This window comes from Phascolarctos cinereus, unplaced genomic scaffold (assembly GCF_003287225.1).
Source record: "Phascolarctos cinereus isolate Bilbo 61053 unplaced genomic scaffold, phaCin_HiC Scaffold_4;HRSCAF=312, whole genome shotgun sequence".
Classification (NCBI taxonomy): Eukaryota; Metazoa; Chordata; class Mammalia; order Diprotodontia; family Phascolarctidae; genus Phascolarctos; species Phascolarctos cinereus.
Window position 1 is genome coordinate 177,077,770 of NW_027555847.1, and position 21,996 is coordinate 177,099,765.

The 21,996-nt window shown below is 39.3% G+C and overlaps 1 protein-coding gene and 1 long non-coding RNA gene across 2 annotated transcripts in view; one reads left to right on the forward strand and one right to left on the reverse strand.

Annotated features, from left to right (window-relative positions):
• Positions 1–19: 19 nt before the first annotated feature.
• Positions 20–21,142, forward strand: LOC110218806 (uncharacterized). The gene is made up of 5 exons (XM_021001766.2): positions 20–583; positions 9,557–9,661; positions 10,259–10,318; positions 20,123–20,188; positions 20,917–21,142. The coding sequence occupies exons 1-5, from the start codon at positions 122–124 to the stop codon at positions 20,977–20,979; spliced, it is 756 nt and encodes a 251-aa protein (XP_020857425.1). The 5' UTR covers positions 20–121; the 3' UTR covers positions 20,980–21,142.
• Positions 1,669–21,996, reverse strand: part of LOC144456836 (uncharacterized) — a 125,463-nt gene continuing 105,135 nt past the window's right edge. Inside the window, exon 5 of the long non-coding RNA XR_013485995.1 lies at positions 1,669–1,965. This is a non-coding gene — a long non-coding RNA (uncharacterized LOC144456836). The remainder of the gene's footprint in view (positions 1,966–21,996) is intronic.

Here is a 21,996-nt window from a genome sequence, read left to right on the forward strand (position 1 = left end):
GAGGGCGTTCCAGGAAGAGGAGCGCCTGGGCGCGCAAGGCCTCATTCCTTCCTCCCTTCCTTCACCCCCTCCTCTTCCTTCCCGGGCCTTGGCTCTTCTCCGCCCACGTTATAAAAGGCCCATGAGGCGGAGCCTCCGCTACTTTCTTGCATCTCCAGCAGAAAGAAGCACCTACTGGAAAGGCTCCGGCTTCCAAGTCACCTGGACCTACCAAGTTAAGTTCACCCAAAACCAGGTTATTTGGACTTCTCAAATCAACCAAATCCCCATCTCCCACCCGCCCGCCCGGAGAAGCGTTCCTCCGCCTCCGGCGCCGCCTGAACCTTCAGCGCCGCCCTCTCCTCCCGAGCCGTCCTTGCCTCTCGAGCCGTCCTTGCCTTCCGAGAAGCCCGCGCCTCCCGAATCGCCCTCGCCTTCCGAGAAGCCCTCGCCTCCCGAGCCACCCTCGCATCCCGAGCAGCCCGCTCCTACCGAGCCGCCCTCGCCTCCGGAGGCGCCCGCTCTTCCCGAACAGCCCGAGTCTCCTGAACAGACTGCCCCTGCCGAGCCGTCGGAAAAGATGGTGAAACAGATCGACAGCAAGGTAAGAAGTCGGGGTGCCCCTGCGCTACACGCGTGGCCCCCGAGCTGGGAAGGCGGGAGCGGAGGAGACCCCCGATCCCTACCCTCGCCTCGGGCCCTGTGTGCTCTGGGTCCGACTCCCCACCACCTGGCGCGCTGGAGAGCTGCGGTCCCTTAGGCTGGGGTGCACTGTGCCCAATGCTTAGCCCAGAGGCTGGCACTTAGTAGGTGTTTGTTCATTTGCTTTGGTCTTCCTTCCCCTCCCCCCTCTGGCCTCCTGTATTCTGAGCCTGCCTGGGTGGTGGTCATTTCCATGTGGCCGAGGCTGGCTGCAGCCGCGAGGGAATGTCTGGGCGGGCCCTGGCGCCACCGAGGGCGGGTCCTGGCTGAGGAGGCCTCTGTTCCTGCCTTTGGGGCACTTTGTCCACCCCTTCACCTCACCCCCTCAGTTCCTGCTCTTTTGCGCAGGTGTGGTTCTCCCAGGCCCAGGGGCTGCGATTAAGAACTTTCCTTCTTCCCCTGATTTGGGCGACCTGGAGGGTGACCCCGAGTAAGAACCCAGTGGTGCTAAGGGCGTGGGAGCGGTCACCAGTAAGACAAGCTACCCCCTGATGTTAAGGCCAGGGCCTTGCCTGGCACATACTTTTGGACTCCCGTAGTAATTTGGACATCAGGCCCTTTCCTGCTCTCTGAAGCTAGTCTGCAGAAAAGGAGGGAGGCCGTTGAGGTTGGGAAAGGAGGTTGGGATTAACACCTGACTGGTTTGCTACTTCCTCTTGTCTCACTCATTTCTTGCATCTCCCTGTAGGGTTTTAGGATACTCAGGACAGTGATTCTTTTACCATCTTTTGGCAATATTCATTTCCTGGCACTTAAAACAGTGTGACATTTGTTTCCTTTCTGTTAATTCACTTAAGTTTTATAGACGTGTTAATTATGTTTTTGGACATTTTGGGAGAATATTCAGACGATACTTAAAGATCATTAATGACACTGGGTCAGATATCCCCAAAATGTAGCTTCTTGTTTGAATACAGGGAAATAGCTAGGGTAGTCACCGATGAAAGAAAGCAAGGCAGGAGAGAATTCAACTAAATTCAACAAGTATTTGTTTAAAGGTTTTTTATGTACCAAGTGGGAAAACAGTGCAGTGCTTTTGCCCAGAAAGCTTACAGTTGAATAGGGGAAATAAAATAGGATAAGCATGATACTAGGTGATGAGAGTGAAATAGAACTCTAGGAAAAATGCCCTGTTAAGATCTGAAGGAGGAGAGATCACTTTCAGCTGAATGAGGGGGTCAGAGAAGGTTTCATAGTAGAGGTAGTTTCAGACCTGGGCCTTGGAGGATGAGACAGCATTAAAACAAGTGGACATTCGGAGGGAGCGCATTCCAGGCCTGGAAGCTGGAGAAGAAAACAGGAGAAGATACAGAATAGCTAGTAATGGTTTCTCTTAAATACAATGATGGAAGGAGAATACAATGAAATAAGGCTAGAAATATGGGGTAGAACAAAATTAGAGAGAGCTTTGATTGAATAAATGCCAAGAGTTCCCGTTTCAGTGGAGAACTCCTAAATCAATTTTTGTATGGGTTACATCTTCCACCTTCATAGAAGGTAACCTAATGCTGTCGTCATCATCCGGAATGTCTGACAGCCCTCTTTAAAAGTTCTTCCTAATGTGCTAGAGTCCTTCTTTTTTAATATTTGGTGCAGTACTTTGTATCTGGCTATTGCTAGATCACAACTTACGTGTTTGGCTCATATCCAGGGGTGTATTGGTAGATGTTTAACTACAACACTTTTAAGTGTAATCGGCGTTACTTTTAAAAAACTAATATTTAATTTTTTCCCCAGTTAGATGTAAAGACAATTTTTAACTGTAATCTGCATTATTAACATCTCCTTCAAACCAATCCTTCTGTTGTAGCATTTATTGATTTCCTAGGTGAAAATACACTGAAATTTAAAAAAAAAAAAGCTCTCGAGCCTGTATGAACTGGTTCCAGCACACACAACAGCTGAGACATACCTGTTCATGATGGTCTGTTATATGTCACTTCATGGCAAGACATCAGTTATAATGTCCTATGGTTTAACTGCCCCTGCCTCATATTTCTCCTGCCCTTGGGTCACTGGTAATTTTTATTCTTCTGAAATTGTGTTGTTCCCTTAATCATAGCCACATATGTAATCACCAAGAAAATGTTTTTTTAAAAAACAAGTTGGGACCTTTGAAAGTACTCTGCAACTGGCCAGGTGTGATCCAGTCTGTTTTCTTCTTATATAATTCTAGATCCAGTTCATTGTCATTAGTACTTGCCAATTATGGGTGTACACACACACTCCACATTCTCTCTCCCCCTCCCCCTAACTGATTAGGCTATCCACCATAATCTAGGCAACATTCATTCTTTGTCTGTTTTTTTTTCCTGTGCTATTAACTAGTCAAATCTTATGCATAATAAGGGATGTCACTAAAGAGCCCTACTAGTATTTTGAAGGGAGCAGACATACATTAAGCATCTACTGTATACCAGTGGATAGAGTGCAGGGCCTGGAGTCAGGAATACTTATTCATCTCGAGAGTTCAAATTTGGTCTTAGACACTTAATAGTTATGTGACCCATGGCAAATAATTTAATCCTGTTTGCCCCAGTTCCCTAATCTGTAAAATGAGCTGGAGAAGGGAATAGCAAACTACTCCCAGTATCTTTTTTTAAAAAAATAAAATTTATTTTTTCCCCAATTATATGTAAAGACAATTTTGAACACTGATTTTTTTAAAAATTGAGTTCCAAATTTTCTCTCACCCCCCCCAAAAAGCAATTTGATATAGTTTGTACATGTGCATTCATGTAAAACATTACCAAATTAGTTATATCGTGAAAGAAGACACAGACCCAAAGGGGAAAAAATGGGGGAAAAAAAGCAAAACCAGAGTGAAAAATAGTATGCTTGGATCTGCATTGAGACTTTTATCAGTTCTTTCCCTGGAGATGGATAGCATTTTTTCATTACGAGCCCTTTGAAATTGTCTTGACTGATTGTATTGCTGAGAATAGCTACTAAGTCATTCACACTTGATCATTGTACAGTATTGCTGTTCTGTTCATTTTGCATCAGTTCATATAAGTCTGTCTAGGTTTTTCTGAAATCAGGCTGCTCATCATTTGTGCTATAGCACAGTAGCATTCCATCACAATCATATCCTACATTGTTTGGCCATTCTCCAGTTGATAGACAGCCAGCCCCTCAATTTCCAATTCTTTTTTGTTTGTTTGTTTGTTGTTAGGCAATTGGGGTTAAGTGACTTGCGCAGGGTCACACAGCTAGTGAGTGTGAAGTGTTTGGTCTGAGGCCAGATTTGAACCCGGGCCCTCCTGACTTCAAGGCTGGTGCTCTATCCACTGCACCACCTAGCTGCCCCTTCAATTCTCCAATTCTTTGCCACTACAAAAAGAGCTGCAATAAGTATTTTTGTACAAATAGGTCATTTCCTCCCCTTTTTAAAAAATCTGTTTGGGGTATAGACCTAGTAGTGGTATTGCTTAATCAAAAGGTATGCAGTTTTATATCCCTTTGGGCCAGAATGGTTGGATCAGTTCACAAGTGCACCAACAGTGGAATAGTGTTCCAATTCTCTCACATCCCCTCCAACATTTATTTATTATTTTCCTTTTGTCATATTAGCCAGTCTGATTGGTGTGAGGTAGTACCTCCAAGTTGTTCTAGTTTGCATTTCTGTAATCAATAGTGACTTAGAGCATTTTTTCATATGACTATACATAGCTTTGATTTCTTTATCTGAAAACTGCCTATTCATATCCTTTGACCATTTATCAGTTGGGGAACCCACTCTAGTATCTTTTCCACGAAAACCCCAAATGGGGCCAAAACTAACTGAGCAACAATAAAGAACATACCAGGCATTGTACTCTAAACTCTTTACAGATATCTCATTTGATCCTTAAAACAATCCTGTGATGTAGGTGCTGTTATGATCCCCATTTTTGAGTTGAGGAAACTGAGGCAGACAGGTTAAATGACTTGCCCAAAGTCACACAGCTAATGGATCTGAAGTAGGATTTGAACTTGGGTCTTGACTCGAGGCCCTGTCCTCTACCTGCTGGGCCACCTAGCTCTCTCTAATTGGGGCTTCAAGCTATCAGTACATCATCTGCAAACAAAAATATTTGGGTTAGGTCATTATGTATAGAGAATCCTCCTGCCTTTAAGATTTGGTTTAGGAAATTATGACAGTGGTAAACTTTTGATGACTTATCTCCTAGTGTGATGCTTTGTTTTGTGTTGACGCTCAGTATATGAGTGAACCAGATTGTGTCTCTGATTAGATTTATCATAGAATCTTGTATGAAATGAACATATCCCTCAGAGACAACTTTATTTAAACATTTTTTCTTTAAGGATGAACTTTGTTATAGAGTCAAATTTGTTATGCTTTTAAAATCAATCATGTGTGCCTCTTGGTCAGCTTTGTGTGTCTGAGCATGTGGTCTGATGTAGAAAAGTGAAAGCCCTGCTTTGCTCCTTTCTCATTTGCATGAAGGATACCCTAAATAAATGTATAAACTAGTCTCATAAGTTTCACTGAGAGAAGAAAAGAAGCAGTATGGGTTGCTTCAATCGTCTTGGTCACCTTTACTAATACTAGCAGTGATCTTTACTGGTACTATCAGTGATCTATTCTTAGAGAATCTTTCTCACTTTGAGATCTTAAAAATCAGTTCATAAATGCCATTAAAATTATGTTGTTTCTAATAACTTCCCTTGGGTATTTTTTATATTTGGTCATGTATTGTTACTCTTTCCAGTTTCATCTTAAGTACACATTGATGGTGCCCTTTGAGTTTAAGCTGGAAATGATATCTGGAAGTTCTGGAGTGTTTGCAGGTTTACTTCCTCAGATCCTCTGCAGGCTATTTTGTCAGGCAAATCCCCCCTCCTTAGTAATGTTTTGCAAATTGGATTATAATCTAAATACATGTTACCCATTACTAAACATAGGCTTTATAGCTAGATCTTAAAGGATTTTCAAGATGATCTATTCCAACTACAGGTATATCTCAAGAGATTATTGCAGGTTTAATTCTAGACCACTGCAGTAAAGCAAATATTGCAATTTATTGTAAGTCACACTAATTTGTTTCCCACTTCATATAGAAGTTATGTTTATATTATACAGTAGTCTGTTAAGTGTACAATAGCATTATGCCTAAAGAAACAATGTAGCCACTTTAATTAAAAAACAAAAACTGTTGCTAAAAAATGTTAACCATCATCCCAGTCTTTCTGTAGTTGTTATCTTTTTGCTGGTGGAGGGTCTTGCTTTGATGTTGGTTTCTGCTGATTGATCAGGTTGGTGGTTGCTGAAAGTTGGGTTAGCTGTGGCAATTTCTTAAAATAAGATGACAATGAAGTTTTGCCCCATCGAATGACTCTTCCTTTCACTTGAACACTTAGAAGAGAAGCCTTTGTAGGGTTGTTGATTGGCCTAATTTCAATATTATTGTGTCTCCGGGAATAGGGAGGCCCAAGGAGAAAGAGAGATGGAACAGCCTGTTGGTTGGTCGGTCGGTCGGTCGGTCATAGGTCCATGGAGCAGTCAGAACACATGACATTTATCAATTAATTAAGTTTGCTGTCTTATATGGGAGTGGTTTGTGGCAATTTGACAATTAAAAGTTACATCAATCACAGATCACCATAACAGATATAACAATGAAAAAGTTTGAAATATTGTGAGAATTAAGAAAACATGAGATCAATATGAGCATAAGCTGTTGGAAAAATAACACCATTAGACCTGCTAAAGAGAGGCACGGTTGCCACAAACCTTCAGTTTGTAAAACAAACAAATAAACAAAAAAACACTATCTGCCAAGTGCAGTAAAGCCAAACGCAGTAAAAAACGAGGTATGCCTATACTTCATTTACTATCATTAGATAAAACTGAGGCCCAGAGAAGGCCCTGTTTGCAGTCACAACAGATGCTAAATGGCAGAATCTGGACATAAACATAGCTCTTTCTCCAAATCCAGTGGTTTTTCCAGTCTGCAGGGAGACAAAGTTTTGGTGGTGAGGAAGTTTCTGGGAATATTTCTGCTGCATCATTGTATGTAGTAATGTTTTCACATCATTTCACATCACTCCTCTAAGAAACTGAGATTCAGTGACTTTTTGTCCTGTTCCCATGTTTTAGCATTGACAGCGTCTTTGAGGAGGTTGAGCTGGACCTGGTAAGACCAAGTTTACTGTTTTCTCTTTATCTTTCTAATTTGGTATTGATTTTGGTCTTGCTTTTAACCTACTGATGACCTGATCATATGCAGACACCTGATTCTGAAATGATTTTCATGTCAGTAAACCAGCTGGTTACTGTTAATACATTGAGTTTCATTTTTAGGGGGATGTTGTGTTTCCCGTAACTACCATTTTCTATCTCCAGTTCATGACATACAGACATAGACTTGTAGAAGCCTTTGGCCTTACTGATTTGATGATCAAGAACTGTATTTTCCAATGAATTGTTTTGATCGTCTCTCCTAAGCCAACCTTATATCAAAGGCACAAAGTATCAAGGTATACAGGTTGAAGATCTTGTCAAGCTGTTCATAGACTGCAGCAGACTGGTCAGTAAGTATCACTTATCTTCATGATGAAGTGTTTACTTCTGTATATCCAGAAGTATTGAAGGGCAGAAAATGGAATGTCCACTGCATGGTTTCTTGTGTTTGGGCACACATATCAAATTCTGCCAGTATATTTCTTTGCTCTTCAAGGACAACTTCAAAGTTGTTTTTTCCATTTAGCCATAACTTTTTTTTAAAAAAAGTAGCTTCTGATTTCATTTATAGCCAGAATGTTAATATGAATATAGTAAATTCTCTTCAATTGTGTATTAACTCATTTATTGGACAAAGAACACATTAAGAGTACCATCTACTAATGTTTGTCAACCTAAGAACCAGATGATTCTTATTATGCTTTGGCCCCTTTTCCCACTACTACCAGAGCTGTCCAGCCTGTTTTATTATCTGATCTGTTATATGGATAGCTGTGGACAAAAAAAAAATGGCATCAGAGTGACCAGTTCACTAGTGTATTGAGAGGGACCTAGTCCAGAAACACTCATTTTATAGATGAGGAAACTAAGGCCTAGGTAACAGATAGGGGCAAAGTCAAAATTTGAACCCACTCTCTTCTGACTAAATATGATGCCTTTCCTAACTGTATCACCTGCCTCATCACTTCCATGGATAAATGGAGATCTACTTTTTTTTTTTTCAAGACTAATCAACAGAAAAATTAGTTTCAACAGCAGTGTGAAAGATGGAGGCCCAGTTAGTAAGTTATTTTAGCAGTTTATTCTAAAGGTAATGAGAGCCAGAAAGAGTGGTATAGCAGCATAAGTAGGGGAGAAAGTGCTAAAGTAGACAAATACTTATTTAGGGAACTTAATTACTCTGAAATATTGTGGCCTAAGAAGGAAGCCTGATGTATTGGAAAGAGTACTGGACTGGTTTTTGAGTCCTAGTTATGTGATATGTCATTTCACCACTGAGCTTCTGCTTCCTCATCTATAAAGTGAGTCTCTACTTCCACCTCACTGATTTGTTTATAGCAAATGCCTTTGCATATGTAAAAAGTTTAAAATATTAAAACAAATTTTTTTTGTTATTATAAGCCTCATTTCCTTCTTGATAGGATTATAAGTGGTAGCTTTTGACATGCATTTCTAGATTTCAGGAAGGTGTTGACTGAGTTCTGAAATGTTGGCTAGAATGATAGATGGATTCATCTAGTTGAGTTACCACATCCCTTCAAAAATATTGCTGTCAGTTTGAATAAAAGTCTCTTGTAGAGTGTCCTAGAAATCAGTCCTTGGTACTTCATGTTGCTGAATGTTTTTAGAGGTTATTTGGATGTTGTCAGAAATGTGCAACCAGATTTTCAGATTACTAGTTAACTCAGAAGAATAGCTAACAACTTGGATAACAGAATAGTGATTCAAAAAGATCTGACAGTGTAGGATGGTAAGCGGAGAATAAGATGAAGTTTAGTGGGGATAAATATAAAGTCCCACACTTAGGTTTAAAATGTCAATTGTAGGGGCAGGTAGGTGGCTCAGTGGATAGAGCACTGGTCCTGGATTCAGGGGAACCTGAGTTCAAATCTGTCCTCAGACATATAACACGTACTAGCTGTGTGACCTTGGGCAAGTCACTTAACCCCATTGCCTAGCACCCCAAAAAAGTCAATTTTACAGGTACAAGACAGGGAGAAGGTATGTATGACTAAAAAATTATTAAGAAAGAGCACCTCAGCTTTTTGATAAATTATGGATTAAAGGTTTGGTATGAATCAACACATGGAAGCTAAAAAAAAGCTAATGTGCTCTTAAGTTGTATTAAGAGTATTCAAAATGAGGGAGGAGATAATTCCTTGCTGGAATAATCTTTCCTATGTATAATTCTGGTCAAGTACCTCTTGTTCAACACTCTTAGAAGTTCAAATTCTTCTGCCATTCAAGGCTTTCAGTCTTCTATTTTCCATTTATCTCAAATTCTTGTTCACTTGTGTCTGACTCTTTGTGAGGCTATTTGGGGTTTTCCTTGCACAAGGTACTAGAATGGTTTGCCATTTCCTTCTCCAGCTCATTTTATAGATAAAGAAACTGAAACAAACCGGGTAAAGTGACTTGCCCACAGACACATAGCTAGTAAGCGTCTGAGGCCAGATTTGAACTCAGGAAGATGAGTTTTCCTGACACCAGGCCTGGCACTCTATCCACTGTGCCACCTAGTGCCCTCTCAAATTATTCAACACTTAAGGAAATTTGAACTTACAGAAGACTAAAAATTGGTGTTCAAGTTGATCTTTATCTGGATTTTCATCCTTCCTAAATAGAATATATAAGGAAATTACTTATTTTACACAGAATGGTGAGCTTTTTTCCCCCCTCTTTCTATAGGAAAACTTTGACTCAGAATTGAAAGATGCTGGAGAAAAATTAGTAGTAGTTGACTTCTCGGCCACATGGTGTGGACCATGCAAAATGATCAAGCCTTTCTTTCATGTAAGTATTAAGCACTTTCTATTTAAAAGAGAAATATTAACTGTCCATGTTAGTGTTTGTTCTGCCACTGTATTCCATGTTAATTGAATACATCTTTTGTTTCCTAAAATTTCTTAATGAGACCTTTGAAATAAAATGGCTGACACAGATTGGTATATAGCGTAGTTAGGAAGAAAAGATTTTGTCAAAGTATAATTGCCTTTTGCTACAGGCTGTTCTAAAGGCCTAAAAAACAGCTCTTGATGTAACAATTTATAAAGCCTTGAATTAAATCTGAGAATTGGGATGTACCTTATTTGTGGCTTTTAGAAGTTAATTGAGATTTTTCTAAATTATGTTGCTTTTAAAGCTTGAAACTTGGACTATAATTTAGAATCCAACCCACCATTTTGCCCCTCTGGTTAGAAACTGATTTGAAGGAAATTTTTAATTATTTGGACCTAGTGTGAATCTTAATTGGGTTACTGGAGAATGCTTAACTTAATTCTCCACTTAAGTTGTTTCTTAACTATTCTCTTCAGTTAGTTCTAAGAGTACCCCTCTATCTTTGTTGTTATTGCTGTCTTTATTTTCATTATTGTTATTTTCATTTAATAGTCACTTGGTGAAAAGTACCCAGATGTGATCTTCATAGAAGTGGATGTAGATGACTGTCAGGTGAGTAGCTGAAGTATTATGGTATGGTGACTGACCATAGCCATCACCTGTAGACTTTTTCTTTTCCCTCCAAATTCATGGTAAAGGGAGAATAGCTATATTTATGTGGACTGAATATTAAAACTATAACTAGTCTCTTAGTTAAAAGCACCTATAGCAGTTAGTAAGATCAGATATTTATACCTGTTGCTTTTTCAGGAACATTGCAGAGCATATCCTAAAATTGGTACAGATTTTTGTCCTGAGAAATATTTTCTAAAACATCTGAAGAATAGTTGGGATTAAAGGGAAAGACTAGGAATCACTGGCTTGTGAAAGTCAGAGATAAGAATGCTATTATTTCTCTCCCTTCTTCCTTGCCATTTCTCCCCTTTCCCCCCTTTAGAGCCCTAAGAATTAGTAAGTACCTTGGGGTACTTGGTAAAATGTAAATTATTAGGAGTCTTAATTTTATTTCTTGCTTTTTTTGGGGGGGGCCTGCTCTATAACTGCTTTACCTTGGGAGCAATTAAAATAGAGACTACAGTGGCAAGTTTTAGGGGTTGTTGGAAAGACTAAAAGTTATTAAAATTCTTGTGGAAAAGTATGAGGAAAGATGTTCTTTTAAAGTTATTCTATCTGTAATGGCTTAGTGGTCAATCTAAAGAATCAAATATTAGGAAGAATAAAGACAAGAGTCATAGGCAGTAGATGAGCCAGATAGGACAACTGGAGAAAACAGAACACTAAATCCTGAGTCATTGTCAGCAGTCACTGAGGCAAATGCTTTTACCAGGAGAATACTCCCTAGTCCTTCTGTAGCATGCTTTACTGCCTGCTGGACTAAACTAGAGAATGTTTAGATCTGTTAGGAACAAATCAAATCAGAGCTGTAGAGTCCAGTCCTCTCAGGTGTGACAGTCAGGGCCCAGAGGGGTTAAGTAATTTGCCCAAGGTCACAAGGCAACAGCAGAGACTTGAACCCAGGTTCTTGAACTTCAAATTTAATGTTCTTTTCAGTGTGCCAGTCTGTCTCTCCTTGAAAGCAGTAACAGGTCACCCAAATCATAAACTGTTTTATCAGAACTTTGTCAGTATAGATCCTTAATTACAAGAGTAGACTGCTTTTTGAGAAACTCAGCAAGTCAAGCCAACTAATATTTATTAAGCATTTAATTATGTGTCAGTGTTCTCCTATTGAATTTTAAAATTATGGATTTATTATCTTGACATTTAAGAAGAAGGAATAAGGATGAACATTTTTGATTATGGTACTTTGGAGAACATGTATATTACTGATTTATAGAAGCTATGCTTTCTGGTTTTCTGCTTGACCATTAGGACTCTGTCAAAGCACTCAGTGGAAAATTATGATATAAATTCATGCCAAATTCATTTGATCTTCTCATGTAAGACAAATGCATGAATACAAGTATTTAAGTTATGCCTTCTGCATATAAAACACTTAAATATAGTGCTTAAACATTGAAAGTGCTCAATAAATAGTATTTCCACATGATAAGAAAATGTTACCTAAACCTGTTTGCATGCCACTGAATAACTTTTTTTAAGCTGAAGATTCAGCATGTGAATTTATTTTAAATTTTGTGACAGGGAAGGCATTAAATTCTGAATTCTGTACCTGAATAATAGATGGACAAATGAAAAAGCATAGGCATAAGTGAAATTTTCTTAAGATGAATACTTAAGATCCCATTCCCAGGCTGCAGCACCCAAGATGAAATAGAATTAATTGCTGCTACCCTGCTAGGGAAAAGTTGGGCCAGGAGCATGCTTGCAACATGCTCATGCTGCATTTTGATAGGTGGCTGGGATGACCTGATGTGGAGAAGGTTAAGGAAAGCTTGCTTATCTTGACAATGAGATGAAGCTCCTCATTTTGTAGAGGAAGAAAATAAGAGTTAAAGTAAAATGCTTTATCCAAGTTCACACAAGTAGTTATTAGCAGAGCCAGACCTAGAAAACACCTGGGCTCCAGTCTTATTGCAGGCTCTTCTATATTAATTACACTGTTTGAACACTTTATTTTAAAGTACATCTCCTTTAGTTTCTCTGTATTGTACATTCCCCTAAAATCTGACTTGTATAAAATAGTAATATGGCCCATAAATGGTATTTTTCAGTGTACTGCCATTATAACAAAGTGTAGAATCCTTCTGCTAATGCTTCTTTCCACACATGCATCTCTTCAGCAGACTCCATTTAGGAGCTACATTTGTAGTACAGATGCACCCCTCTCTGTGCTCTAAATGTTTCTTAACTGCACAGGAGTGAGAAGAATTAATCTGAGAATGAAGTCATGTGGGAAAGTATATTGTCTTAGCTAATCACAGAATTTACATTTCAGTAGCTGTCAAGTATAATCTCTACCCGACAGGTGGTTATGAAACCTCTTCTGGAGGACCTTTAGTAAGAGAAAACCCACGGCCTTCCAAGGTAATCCATTCTACTCTGTGATAATTCTAAGGGTAAAAACTTTTTCCTCAGTTTCCACCCATTGCTCCTAGCTCTGCCCTCTGTAAGTCAGTCAGAACCAATGACAGCACTGCATATAATTCAGAGATGATGATCATATCTTCCCTTGAGGCCTTCTAGTGTAAGACATTCATAGTTCCTCCATCCTGTCCTCAGTGAGCCTGAGGCCCTTCAGCCGTTCTAGTTGTCCTGGATTCTTTCTAGTTTCTCAGTATCTTTCCTAACGTGGGATGTAAGCTCCTTGAGGATAATGGCTCTCCCATTTTTGTATCTCTTACCATTACCTTGTATAATGCCTGGTATTAATAAATGAATGCTTGGTTGATTGGCTCTTGTAATGTGATCTGAGACTGAATTACAGCTCTGTTGACATGTGGGGCTTGTAGTCTACTAAAAACACTTAGATATTTTCAAATAAATTGTTATATGTCATCAGATGCTTCCTCTAATTTGTGATGTTTATTTTTTTTGCTCAAATGTACCTCTATTAGCAAGATGAAATTTAATAAGAGGATAAATACAATCTTGATACTGTCTTGCTCCTCTTTGACCTGTCCTTGCAAAATGGTTCACCTTGATAAGAAATACCATGAGTGGTATTATGCAAGGTACCCTAGGACTACTCCATCAGAAAGACTGAATTATCTTTAGATTTTACACCTGCAGCTAAGTCCTTTGGAAAAACAAAGCTTAACATACCTTCTTATCTCTTGTTATAGGTGTAGTATTGTCAGACAGTGTCAATGTGTGTTCTTTTATTTAGCTGTATTACATTGGGAAAATTCTTTGCAGGGGAGAAGGGAGAGTTGGGAAGGGAAGAAGAATAAGCATAGCTATTCACAAGAGTAACCTGTCACTGTGGATCTCAATTTGCTCCTGGTTAGATTATGCTGAATGGGTTCTGATTAAGTCCCAAGGTCTTCTGGGAGAAGAAAGTGACCTTTGGCAAAGCAATCTTGCTTTGGTTTCATATGCAAGAAATTTAGAAGATACATATTTTAGTGGGAAGGTCCTGGGCTACAGTAATAAAAAAGTGGCCTATAAAGAACATCAAGTGTTAACAGGAACTCAGTGCGGGTTTTAAGGTTCTCATCTTGAATTGCACACCAAGTGAATAGCCAGCTAGTAAGGTGTCCTTAAGAATGATGAGGTGATTTGTTTAGACTTTATAACAACGACTCCTCTGTTTATAAGTTAACATTCCATTGGTCATTCTTTTGATTTTACAACATTCTCCCCATCCCAAAGTGCTGTGACCTATTTTTTTTTCATTTGAAGCAAACTAAAATTTAATTTTGTTTGAAGAATTTTTGTGACAGCCTTTGAGATAACATGTTTATCAGATATACAAATGACACAGAGCTGAGAGGGATCATGAATATGATGTGTGCCAGACACTGGGGACACAAAGAAGGGAAAAAAGGATCAAAAAGATCAGTATCAGAAAAATGCCAGAATGCTGGCTGATGCAGAAACCAACTAGACGAAATTTAACAACACAAGCAGTTGCTCAGACTAGGCTGAGTAGCCAGTTGAGAAAGAGATCAGGTTGTTCGACTCCAAATGCTTTTTTTCTTTTTTAAAAAAATTGTTTCTAGTTTCCTTCTAACTTTATTTTATTTTTTTTAAATATAAATTTATTTATTTTTAGTTTTCAGCATTCACTTCCACAAATTTCTCACCCCTCCCCCCACCCAAGATGGCATGCATTCTGAATACCCCTTCCCCTAGTCTGCCTTCTCTTCTATCTCTCCCCCCTCCCTTCTCTTATCCCCTTCCCCTTCTATTTTCCTGTAGAGCAGGATAGACTTCTGTACCCCATTTCCTGTATTTCTTATTTCCCAGTTGCATGTGAAAACATTTTTTTAAAACATATGTTTTTAAAACTTTGAGTTCCAAATTTTCTCCCTTCCTCCTCCCCACCCACCCTCATTGAAAAGGCAAGCAACTCAATATAGGTTGTACATGTGCAGTTATGCAAAACACTTCCATAGTAGACATGTTGTGAAAAACTAACTCTATTTCCCTTAATCCTATCCTGCCCTCCCATTTATTCTATTCTTTCTTTTGACCCTGTCCCTCCTCAGAAGTATTTGCTTCTGATTACCCTCTTTCCCAATCTGCCCTCCTCTCTATCATCCCCCTGCTCTCTTGTCCCCTTCTCCCCCTATTTTCCTGTAGGGTAAGACAGATTTCCATACCCAATTGAATGTGTATGTTATTCTCTCCTTAAGCCAAATCCTATGAGAATAAGATTCCCTCATTCCCTCTCACCTTCCCCTGTTTCCCCTCCACTGTGAGAGACTTTTCTTTTCTGTTTTTTTTTTGTGAGATAATTTACCCCATTCTACCTCTCCCTTTCTTCTCCAGTATCATCCTCTCTCATCCCTTAATTTTATTCTCCAGATATGACCCCTTAATCTTCAACTCACCCTGTGCCCTCTATCTATATATACATACATATAATTTTTTTCCTTCAACTACCCTAATACTGACAAAGTTCTCATGAGTTACAAATATCATCTTTCCATGCAGGAATGTAAACAGTTCAATCTTAATAAGTCTCTTATGATTTCTCTTTCCTGTTTACCTCTTCATGTTCCACTGGAGTCCTGTATTTGAAAGTCAAATTTTCTATTTAGCTCTGGTCTTTTCATCAGGAATGCTTGAAAGTCCTCTATTTCACTGAATGACCATTTTTTCCCCTGAAGGATTATACTCAGTTTTGCTGGGTAGGTGATTCTTGGTTGTAATCCCTCCTTTGCCCTCCGAAATATTATATTCCATGTCCTGCGGTCCTTTAATGTAGAAGCTGCTAAATCTTGTGTTATCCTGATTGTGTTTCCACAGTACTTGAATTGTTTCCTTCTGGCAGCTTGTAATATTTTCTCCTTGACCTGGGAACTCTGGAATTTGGCTACAATATTCCTAGGAGTTTTCCTTTGGGGATCTCTTTCAGGGGAGATCTGTGGATTCTTTCAATTTCTATTTTGCCCTCTGGTTCTAAATATCAGGGCAGTTTTCCTTGATAATTTCTTGAAAGATGATGTCTAGGCTCTTTTTTTGATCATGGCTTTCAGATAGTCCAATAATTTTTAAATTCTCTCTCCTGGATCTATTTTCCAGGTCAGTTGTTTTTCCAATGAGATATTTCACATTGTTTCTAATTTTTCATTCTTTTGGATTTGTTTTACAGTGTCTTGATTTCTCATAAAGTCACCAGCTTCCAATTGCTCTATTCTAATTTTTAAGGAAGTATTTTCTTCAGTAATCTTTTGGACTTCCTTTTCCATTTGGCCAATTTTTCTTTTTAGGGCATTTTTCTCCTCATTGGCTTTTTGGACCTCTTTTGCCATTTGGGTTAGGCTGTTTTTAAGGTGTTATTTTCTTCAGTATTTTTTTGGGTCTCCTTTAGCAAGCTGTTGACTTGTTTTTCATGATTTTCTTGCACTCTCATTTCCCTACTTCCCTTTTCCTCTACTTCCCTTTTGAGCTCTTCCAAGGCCTGGGACTGATTCATATTTTTCTTGGAGGCTTTGGATGTAGGAGCTTTGACTTTGTTGTCTTCTTCTGGTTGTATTTTGATCTTCTTTTCACCAAAGTAAGATATAGTCTGACTCTTTTTGCTGCTTGCTCATGATCCGCCAATTACTTGAGTTTTAAACTCTTTGTTAAGGTAAGAGTCTGCTTCCAATGTGGAGAATGTACTGTCCCAAGCTTCATGTGTAGCTGTTTTCAGAGATACTTGTAGGGACCTGTAAATTTTCAGTTCTTCCAAGGTGGTATGATAAGGGGTGAGGTGTTTACTCCTTTCCTGGCCTGTGACCACAAGTATTCCTTTCTGTCCTGTAACTGTGAGGAGGGGTTCCTCTCCACAGCCACTACAAGCTCTACCATGCCAGCACTCCTCCTCACCCCAGCACCGCCGCCCAGAACTGTGACCCAGATCCACACAGGCAAAGCAAGAGATTCCTGCCTCAGCACTGGCAAAGTGATCCCTGCAGTCCCTCTCTGATCAGCCACTGGATTCCCCTTCAGTCTGTGGGCCGGAAGCTCAGGAAGCAGCTGCGTCCCCCCCCAGCAGCCACTCTTGGGGAATGGAGCTGAAACCCGCCCTCTCTCACGACAGAAACAGACTTTTCCCACTGACCTTCTAAGTTGTCTTTCGTGGATTGAGGAGTCTGGAAACCTCCACAGCTGCCCGATTCAGTCCTCTGAGGCCTGCTCCAGGTTTGCGCTGTGCTGCGCTCCCAGCCCAGCGCGATACACCTTTCTGATCAATCATCCAGGTTGTCTTGGGCTGGAAATTTGTTTCACTCTATCTTTTTGTGGGTTCTGCTGCTTCAGAATTTGTTTAGAGCCATTTTTTATGAGTATTTGGAGGGGTTTGGGGGAGAGCTCAAGCAAGTCACTGCTTTCACTCCGCCATCTTGGCTCTGCCCCCTCCAAATGCTTTTTTCTATAAAATCACACCTGTTTCTTCTTCATCCCCACAAATTCTCTTGGCCAAGATGTAGGTGTAGTTTTTTTTTTTTAATTCTTAGTCCATAGAAGATTCGGATTTTACAAAAAGCACCTTACTGAAAACTAGAATAAAATAATAAGCTAATATTTAGACATTATTTTAAGGTTTGCATAGCACATAATTTCAATCAACACATGTCCCCTCCCTCCACTATAACTGTGATATAGGTTTTTTTATTGTCCCAGATGAGAAAATTGAAGCATAGAGAGGTTAAGTAATTTGTTCAGTCACATACACAATGAGTAAACGTCTGTGGTAAAATTTGAACTTTGTCCTGATTTCAAGTCTAGTACTCTATATACTCAACTACCTAGCTGCCGAATAAAGCTATAAAATGCAAAGGTGTGAAGAGAACATTGGGAATTTTATCTCAAGTTATCTCTAATCTAGTTATAAATGACCAGGGCACTTTCTTGGGCTTACTATCAGCCAAAATGCTGACCAGAATAAAACTAGAAAGGGACCACTATCTCCATATTTGTTTTAACACTCCTTTTGACTTGGGGCACAGAATGAAACCTGGTTTTCTCTTAAATTTCCATGCCCTTCTTAATCCTCTAAAGTGTTGCCTGTTCTTTTTCCTCAGTGCCATGATTCATGGGGTAAAGAGGACAAATCTGTATGCTCCATGTTTCTCACTATCATACAGGAACCTTTTGTCCTTTGAAGTTCATACCATAATATTAAGTGCCCCATGCATATATGCTTTGCAATCATCTATCAACCTCCAATATACTTGCTCAGTCTTCCTCCCTACCTTGCTTATCCTTGTTGACTACAGTCTTTACAAGGATTACTTTTTAGTGTGTTCTCCCAATTATTTCCTCGACCTCCTCAGCCCTTACCATTTGTGCCCAGGCAACTTAAGTTGGACTAAAAAGCCATTTGTGACATGGTTTCTTTATTCCTCCATGATTCAGTTTAGCAAATATTTGTTAAACACTTTCTGTGTGGTATGCTAGGTCATCAGGGTTTTCTTGGAGATTTTCTGCTATACCACTCCCTACTTCTCTGTAGCCAGAAGCCGGGACTTAGAATTGTAAGATTGCTGATTTCTTGTTTTAAAAACATGGGGGTGGGTTGGGGTGGGGGTGGCGTGCCTTGAACCTACATGGCGCAGTGGATAGAACACTGGCCCTGGATTCAGGAGGAGATGAGTTCAAATCCAGCCTCAGACACATAACACTTACTAGCTGTGTGACCCTGGGCAAGTCACTTAACCCCACTGCTTAGCCAAAAAAACAAAGCATGCAGCAAGATATAGTTAGAGGGACAATTCCTTCTTTAAAGTCTTTTGTTTTTTTAATAGCTTGAATCTCATCATTGACAAGTCCATGTCTAGGTTTTAAGTAAGCTCTAACACTATTTCTGGGAATACCTATCAGCTAGCTCAGACGGCATTTACTGGGCTTGGATGGTAGTTTATTTTCCTTCCACCTTGTCTAAAGTGATTGAAGAAAGCTGAAGGGGGGAAGGGGAGAGAAGGGGAATGTATTGGTAGACATGGGTGGGATGTTCATTTAATACCCTGCATAGAACAATGAAAACAAGTTAGGAGAGACTGCACAAGCTATGTTCCTCTTTTCATAACTTGCTGTATGACATAATGGGCAATTCCCATGTAGAAAGTGATATTTAAATGAGCAAAGTATGTGTTTGTAGTGGAATCGGGGGAAGCAGTGTAGTCTAGGAAAGATTATTGCAGCATATAAGGAGAGTACAAGAGATGTAGGACAGTGGGGGGAAAGTTGTTGAATGTCCCATTGGCAAGAGGATGCTGGGTTTTGAGTCAGAACCTGGATACAAATTCTAGCTCTGCCACTTTTTAACATGTGTCATTGGCTTCTTCACCTGTAGTCAATCAATGCCAGCATTTATTAAGTGACTACTATGTGCCAGACATTGGGGACACAAGAAGGGCAAAAACAGTCCTTGCCCTTCAGAAGTTCATATTGTAATGGAGAAAAATAAAGGAGTTGGAAGAGATGATTTCTAAAGGACCTTTCGAGCAGCTCTTAAGTCTATGATTATTATGTTTCCAGATTAGGAAATAAAGTGTTAGATTTGCTTACATGGTATAGGTATATATACAGACTCCATAATTATGTAGTAACCATCTAAACTGAAGATTTGAGCTACTTCATCCTTAATTTTCTTTTATAAATTATCATAGATGAGCCTGGTATTTGCTTATCAAAGGTATCACTTACATGAAAGGATTTTTTTGTTTTGGTTTGGTTTTTTGTGAACACACATGCTGGGAAGTTATATTTCATAGTCAGATGGCTTCTGATTAAGAGTTAAGATTCAAAAGTAATGGGGAGGACCCTATGTTGGATTAGAGCAAGAAAGCCAAAGTTCCTTTTTTACTGTTCAGAAATATCTGATTAGGGACCAAATTAAGAAGATATCAGTAGCTTACCCTATCAACTTCTGCCTAGGCCATTGTGAAATGGACCCATCTTTTAAAAAAAAAATGCTCAACGGCCATAATTTTTTGCTTAAGAACAATGCCAGGAAAGTTTAGCATTTCCTCTAGAGGCCACTGGTTTTCTGAAGTCTAGATGGACTCTTGTCACATAATTGCTCACCTTTAGCAAAGAAGGAAAGGTAAACTAGAAGCTCTTTACGAGGGAAGAATTCTTTTTCCTGAATACTAAACATTTGATATTTCTCGTCAGTAATGCTCAACTCTAAGGCACATAAGATTTAATCAAGGTTATATTAATGTATTTTATGGAGTTTAAGTGAGATTCTAGACTCAAATTTACTCAAGGCTAAAATAGTTTTCTTTCTGTTTGCAGGATGTTGCTGCAGAGTGTGAAGTGAAATGCATGCCAACATTTCAGTTCTATAAAAATGGAAAAAAGGTAGGTAATCTCATCTTCAAGGAAGATCCTTTTGCTAATTTTGCCAGTTTCTAGTGGGTGAAGGGAAAAAGAATAAGCAAAAGGTGGCTTAGACCAACACCAAAATTAAGGGGTTCCTTGCTGAATTAGGAAAAGTCATCCTGTATGGGATGATTCAAATAGATGAGGTCAGAGCATAGGCAGTAACCATGTATCATGATTACTGCCTCTGTAATCTATAATATGCACTAGGCATATCATGTACATAGGCACACATATGTATGCCTGTGTACCTAGATACTGGAAGTCTGCTGCTTCTCTTTTATAGCTTATAAAAGGCTTTAACAAAGCTTAGACCAAAGGAGCTAAATTATGCATGAGTAAATTAAAATTAGTTGTGCCTTTTTAAGCTGAAATCTTCTATCATTCCTGTTTTAATTTTTTTCTTTCCATAAAATAAGTTAAGCAGTGGAGTTTCATTTTGAGCAGTTCTCCTTTTCTGCCCAGCTTCCCTGATTCAGCCACCCTGTGCTTTTAAATACTAAGAACACAAAGCCAGAGTGCTGTGCTATATGTCATATCAGCTTTTGAAACTGTTACATACTTTGAAAAAACTCATTCTACAGGAGATTTTAAAAGAATTCATTCCAAGTCCTGTTAATTCAAAAGCTGTCTTGATAGCCTACTAAATTCACAAATATGGTGAAAAAAGGTGTGTTTTGTTTTAATGGAAATTTTTAACTCAACAGGTGGGTGAATTTTCTGGAGCCAATAAGGAAAAGCTCGAATCAACCATTAATGAATTGAAGTAATTGTGGATCCTGTGAACAGTGTGAACAACTGTCAGCTGTCTAAATTATATAGCTTATACTTTTTTTTCTATTTCCAAAAAAAAGATCAAGTAACCAAGAGTATGTATCCAAATAACATTTGACTGTAAATGACAATAAAATGTAAATCCTACCCTTTTGAAAACTGCCTAGTCTTTTAATTAGCTTGTCTAAGTGAATAGCGGTAATTATAACCTCATTAAATGACTTTTCAGAGTCTGAAGGTTCAAGCTTTTAGGAAGAGCTAGAAATTTATTCTTGATCTAATGCATTTGGTATGCCATATTCTCCCTTTCCATAGAAGTACAAGTATTTAACTTCCTCCTGTACTTTGCGCTATATTCTTGTCATCTGAGATGCCTATTTTTCTTCGGTTCCTGCTAATAATAGATCAAAATAATACTTATAGGTTAACAGGCATTAGGATACAGAGGCCTTTTGTACCTTTGGGAAAGTCACTTACATCTAATGGGCCTCAGTTTCCTTATCTGCAAAATGTCCGGCCGGATTAGATGGACACGAAGTCCCAGTCCCTCCTAGTCTTTAGTTCCAACACCACTGATTTGGGCAAGTGGGAGTGGTCTCTGGAGTCACAAAGATAAGCACTTGAAAAGGGCAGACTCTTAAGTGTTGCATTGGGGTTGGGGGGTAGATCCTGGAATAGAAGAGGAAGTATTTGGGCTGGGATTTAAGGTTGGGAGGAATTTCAGCAGACATAGTTAGTGGGGAGTTCCTTATCCCAGAAATAAGGGACAGCAGTAGCAAAAGCAGAGAGGTCTCTGTTTAGGGGCAAATATTTTCTCCCTTTATGGAATCTGCCTATACCTATAGGTTCACTATTGCGAAATTGATATGAACTAGTGCTGCCTCTTTATGGAGTTGGGTAGAACTGCACCTTCTCTACTTGCAGAAATTTCCTTACAGACATTGGCATAGGGAGGTAGGGCTTGTCATGCAATCCCTGTGGGCTTTATAGAAGCCCTGCACACTGGAGTTTGG